Genomic DNA, 5,168 nt, shown 5'->3' with positions numbered 1-5,168 from the left:
AAAAAAAGCTAAAGAATTTAAGGAACAAATTCTACAAAAAATTTGAACAGACTAAGAACAAGTCCTTCTATGACAAATACCTACGTTATATGAAAGAATTCAATTGCTTGGACAATTTTCATTACAGAAACTTTATCGCTAGTTTTGAGTCAAATATAAAGTCCAACCCTAAGGCGGTTTGGAATTTCATAAAGTCGAAAAAATCGTGCGCATCGATTCCTTCAACTATTTTTTCCAATAACAAACTTGCCAGCACTCCAGGTGCTGCTGCTAATCTGTTCGCGGAATTTTTCAAATCTAATTTTCCTTGTGATGATGAAGTTCCTCATTTTGACTTTTCATCTTAGATTAATTCTACGCTTGATTTTGGCTAGGTGTCCATTTCAGTAGACGATATCTCTACTGGTATTTTAAAACTGAAGCACTCCTCTAACACTGACATTCATGGTTTCTCCACTCCTTTGTTAAAAGGCTGCCCTGCGTTAGTTGTGCCTCTAGATATATTGTTCCATATGTCGCTGCGCTGTGGTGAGTTTATCGATGCCTGGAAAGTGGCTTCGATAGTTCCTATATACAAATGTGGAAACATGAGTGATGTCTGCAATTACAGACCAATATCGAAACTCTCCAATATTTCTAAGTTATTCGAATGCATAATCAAGGATAAGATCTACTTCTCTATTAAGAACTTAATTTGCTCGAACCAACATGGTTTTGTCGTGGGGCGTTCTACAGTTTCCAACCTTGCTGTGTTTAGTGAATACCGTATCTCCGCATTTTCCTCTGGATGTCAGGTCGACTGTATGTATACTGACTTTTCCAAAGCTTTCGATAAGGTTTCTCATAAGCTACTGATTCACAAGCTAGCCTGTCTCGGCTTTCACTCGATTTTCTTGCAATGGCTTAAGTCGTATTTAAGTAGTAGGTGGTGTATTTTCTCTCTTGATGAGGTGTCTTCTGAGCTCTTCCATGCAACGTCCGGGGTCCCTCAAGGCAGTATTCTAGGTCCATAATTTTTGTCCTGTTTATCAACGACATCTGTTCCGGTTTTTCGTACGCTAGGTTTTTGTTATACGCTGATGATTTGAAAATTTATTCGGTAGTGAATTCTGCAAATGATATATTGAATCTTCAATCTGAGATTGATAATCTTTATTCTTGGTGGGCTAGATCTCGTCTTGTATTGAATATTAAAAAATGCTTTCATGTCACTTACTCAAAATCGCGCCTTATTATACCCGAGCGCACTTGTGCACAAGGGTATTATAACTTTGTTCACATAACGGTTGTTTGTAACAGGCAAAACGAATCGAGATAGATATAGACAAATGTATACATAAATGATCAGGATCAACAGAGAAATCGATTAAGCGGTGACTGTCTGCCCGTCCGTCCGTCCGTCTGTCCGTCCGTCTTTGCACACGATAACTCGAGTAAAAATTGAGATTTCTTAACGAAACTTGGTACGTGTACTTCTTTCGGGCGTAGGACGGATGGTATTGAAAATGGGCAAAAGACAATAATCACGCCTACCTCCCATATAACGGTAATTTTCAGAAATACGAAAACTGCGATATTTTAGTAACTACTGAAGATTATTAACTCAAAATTGATATTTACAATAATTTTTAGACGAAAAATAAGAATGTTATAAATTTTTGAAAAATGGGCGTAGCCACGCCCACTTTTGGTTACATGTGTATATCTTGGCAACCGCTGCACCGATTTCTTCCAAACTTGGCACAGTTATTGGCCTTGGTACAGGAATTTTTAAAATCGGACAATAACCACGCCCACATCTCATATAACGGTAATTTGGAGAAATACGAAATCTTCGATAAATCAGTAAATATTAAAGCCAATTTATTTAAAATTGATGCTTGCAACAATTCCTTACCAGGAAATACGTCTATAATAAAATTTTGAAAAATGGGCGTGGCACCGCCCACTTATGATCACATATATGTATCTCGGTAACCGTTCTACTAATTTGTACCAAACTCGGTATTTTTATTGTGCTTGCTACATAAAAGCAAAACTATGAAAATGATTGAAATCGGACTACATATAACGGTAAATTTTAGAAATGCTAGAAACGTCAATATTTTGAAATTTAAGGACGCTAATTTACTCAAAATTGATACCCCCCGGCTTACCATGTAGCGGTAGCTTTCGGAAAGGTGAACATCATATGTGACCTGGTCTACGGAAAGGGGGCTTAGGTGTCAAAAAATCAATTTTCACTTTTTGGTTGATTCGGATGGAAGATGAGATGCTTTTTCACGTGGTGCTTAGAAGTGTACTAAAAATGTAGAGAAAGAAGAGTAAAAATACGACAAAATATAATTTATTGGTAATGAACAAAATACATTGAATTACAAGCTATAAAGACATGATTATACACTAGAAAAACGTATTATGGGCCAAAAATAATAATGCTGAGTAGTTTATGTATTTTTCTTTGTTGTCGTTTTCCTTGAGATCTTTTTACGTGTTGATCCTGAGGAAGATGGACCTGGTTCCTCGTCTGGTTTGAGAACATCTTCAATAGTTTTTGCCTTCCGTTTCTTCGATGGCAAATCTTTCGGAAATGGAGCCACAATATCTACTTTAGATATATCCGAAACAAAGCTGCGAAGATTGTGATAGATGTACCACTGACGTTCCAAAGATAAACCGGCTGGTTGTATAACTTTCGGCATTTCAGGATAGATAGGTTTTAACAGAAGCTTAAAGGACTGCACTTCTTCACTGTCTGCGAATTTCTTTGTTTTTACACAGTCTGTAGAGATTATGAAATGATGGAATTGCGTTATTCCAACAAGTGACTTGTACAGTGGTTTAAAATAGCTGTCTCATTCATACCAGACGACTTTTTCAGCCGATACAGCTTTATTATAACCCCCAGGTGATGATGCCTCGACACACTGCAGTAAATCTGCATACGTGTCGATGTTACTGACGGCATACTTACTTTTGAAAATACCGAAGTAACGATCAGGCGCGAACTTAGTGTGCCCGGTAAGTAGAAAATTGAATAAAATAGTTTTGTTAAGACCCCGAGCCAAACACCATTGCAGATATGATAGTACAGTGTTATTCTTATTCTGCCCAACACAATTGTCACAGAAAAGAACGAGTGTTTCAATGTCTTTATAGTAGGTTTGCAGGTGATAATGCAGGATGCTCACAACACAGTTATGTCCTTTACCAACGTCATCTTTTTCGTCTATCATGTAATTGTACTGTAAAAAAAAAAAATATAAGTAAGATCCTGTAAAGGCGAGCAATTTGAGTTCCTATGATTCAGTTTGAAATTCTAACCTGAACTTTTTGTTTTTCGTCTGTAATTCCGAAGGCTCCGCACTTCTTGGTTGCTTTGAAGTATGCTGTACCAGGTTGTTGTGGACTGACAGGGTAGTGAACGGTTTGGGCAAAATCAAATGACAGAACGACTGCTGTAGGGTCAGTATTTCTGCACCAACTTTGATAATATTCTCGTTGATTTCGGGCTCGGTGGAGGTGATCAAGAAATTGATTAAGCTTCTGTGCGCGTTCAATGTCAGTAACACGTTTGGCTTGCGCAATCGATATTGTGTTTCCTATTAAAAGAAAAAATACTGAATTTAATCTCAACGTTTGATACAACTATAAAATGAGAAAATAATGAGCTACTTACCACGGCAGACATCGCAGAGATCATCCGCTGGTTTCATAACTGTAACATGGGGTATGTATTTGGACCAAATCCGTCGAAAACTGCAATTACTCATCTTTAATTCGTCATCACTGAGTGAAGAAATGTATTTTCGATAAATTGAGGACTTCGTCTCGCTGGATGGCAGTTTCATTATCCGAAAATCCTTAAATTTTGGGAGTCGTCCGGGCAGTGGAAGAGCCATTAAATCGGCTATAGACTCGATGAATTTAACAGCTTTTTCGATGTCAGCCGGTTTAAATGACTTTGGATGTGTACTCGGTTTATTTGCCAGTCCGTGTTGGCGCACTGTTACACCCTGTGCGTGAAAATGACGTACTAAATTTTCGTAACGCTTCGTCGTACAGGCATGTACAAAAAGGAAAAACGAACGACAATCAGGTACTCTGTAGAAGGTAAATTGAATTCTATGCCTCATAACTTCTGTATCCTGTCTCTGTCCATATTTCTTCCGCCCAGCAAGCTTTGCGTATACACTTTCTAGCTTTTCGTTACTCATAATTCCAGCTTCGATGTGACTTAGTATCACTAAATCAAGTTCATTTTTCGACATCTCTAAACAACTGTTCCGCGTACTCTCGATCATTTCCCGTGGTATCAGTGTATGGCATTCATTATTACAACAATCTTTTGACAGAAATTTTGTTAACAAAAGTTTGTTCGGTATCATCTTCTGCCTGAGATACACATACTTCGTCTTCATCATCATCGCTCTCTTCATAGTTTTCATCATCCTTTTCATGGAAATATTGTCCGTATACGGCACTGAACTCCTCATCAACACTCATGTTTCATTTCATGCGAAATGCGAAGACGATAATCAACAGAAACAGTAAACGTCACTTCTTCAGTGTTACTTTTTTAAATGTTCCACACTAGCAACTTACACGATGAACTATAATAATATTCCGACCAACAGCAACACTTACTGGACCAACAACAACACTTACTGGACGTCCGGCGCGGAGAACAATTAACGAGATAATGAGAAACTGACGAAACGAGTTGCTTACTTTTAACAGCTTTTTAACAGAAAACTAGTTTTCGCACGTAAGCTCCCTTTTCGTAGACCAGGTCACATATATTTAGTATTTGCACCGGGTAGTTAATGTTCGGCTCCGCCCGAACTTAGACTTTCTTACTTGTTATTTTTAGAAGCTCTTATAATATTGCTAATCGTGCTTTGCTGACTGTTGATGAAATTAAAGACCTTGGAGTTATTTTTGATGTTAAATTTACATTCAACAATCACATTAACTATATTATTTCAAAATCTTATGCAATGCTTGGTTTCGTTCGGCGGAATAGTTCGGAGTTCTCCGACCCATACACACAAAAATTGCTTTACACCTCTTTTGTGCGATCTCACCTTGAATATGCCATTATCATTTGGCGGCCTTTTCAACAATTTTTAATTAACCGGATTGAACGAATTCAAAAAGTGTTCCTT

General features: G+C 37.7%; 1 protein-coding gene across 1 annotated transcript; it reads right to left on the bottom strand.

Moving 5' to 3' along the window:
- Positions 1–3,250: 3,250 nt before the first annotated feature.
- Positions 3,251–4,321, bottom strand: LOC118756473. The gene is made up of 2 exons (XM_036491466.1): positions 3,680–4,321; positions 3,251–3,620 (listed from the first exon to the last, which is right to left on the bottom strand). Exons 1-2 carry the CDS (start codon positions 4,302–4,304, stop codon positions 3,307–3,309), a joined length of 939 nt encoding a protein of 312 aa, XP_036347359.1. The 5' UTR covers positions 4,305–4,321; the 3' UTR covers positions 3,251–3,306.
- Positions 4,322–5,168: the final 847 nt, after the last annotated feature.

Source organism: Rhagoletis pomonella, unplaced genomic scaffold, assembly GCF_013731165.1.
Source record: "Rhagoletis pomonella isolate Grant_MI unplaced genomic scaffold, Rhpom_1.0 Rhpom_scaffold_00001, whole genome shotgun sequence".
Lineage (NCBI taxonomy): Eukaryota > Metazoa > Arthropoda > Insecta > Diptera > Tephritidae > Rhagoletis > Rhagoletis pomonella.
Note: the sequence above shows the minus strand (reverse complement) of the source record. Positions and strands in the feature narration are given on the sequence as shown.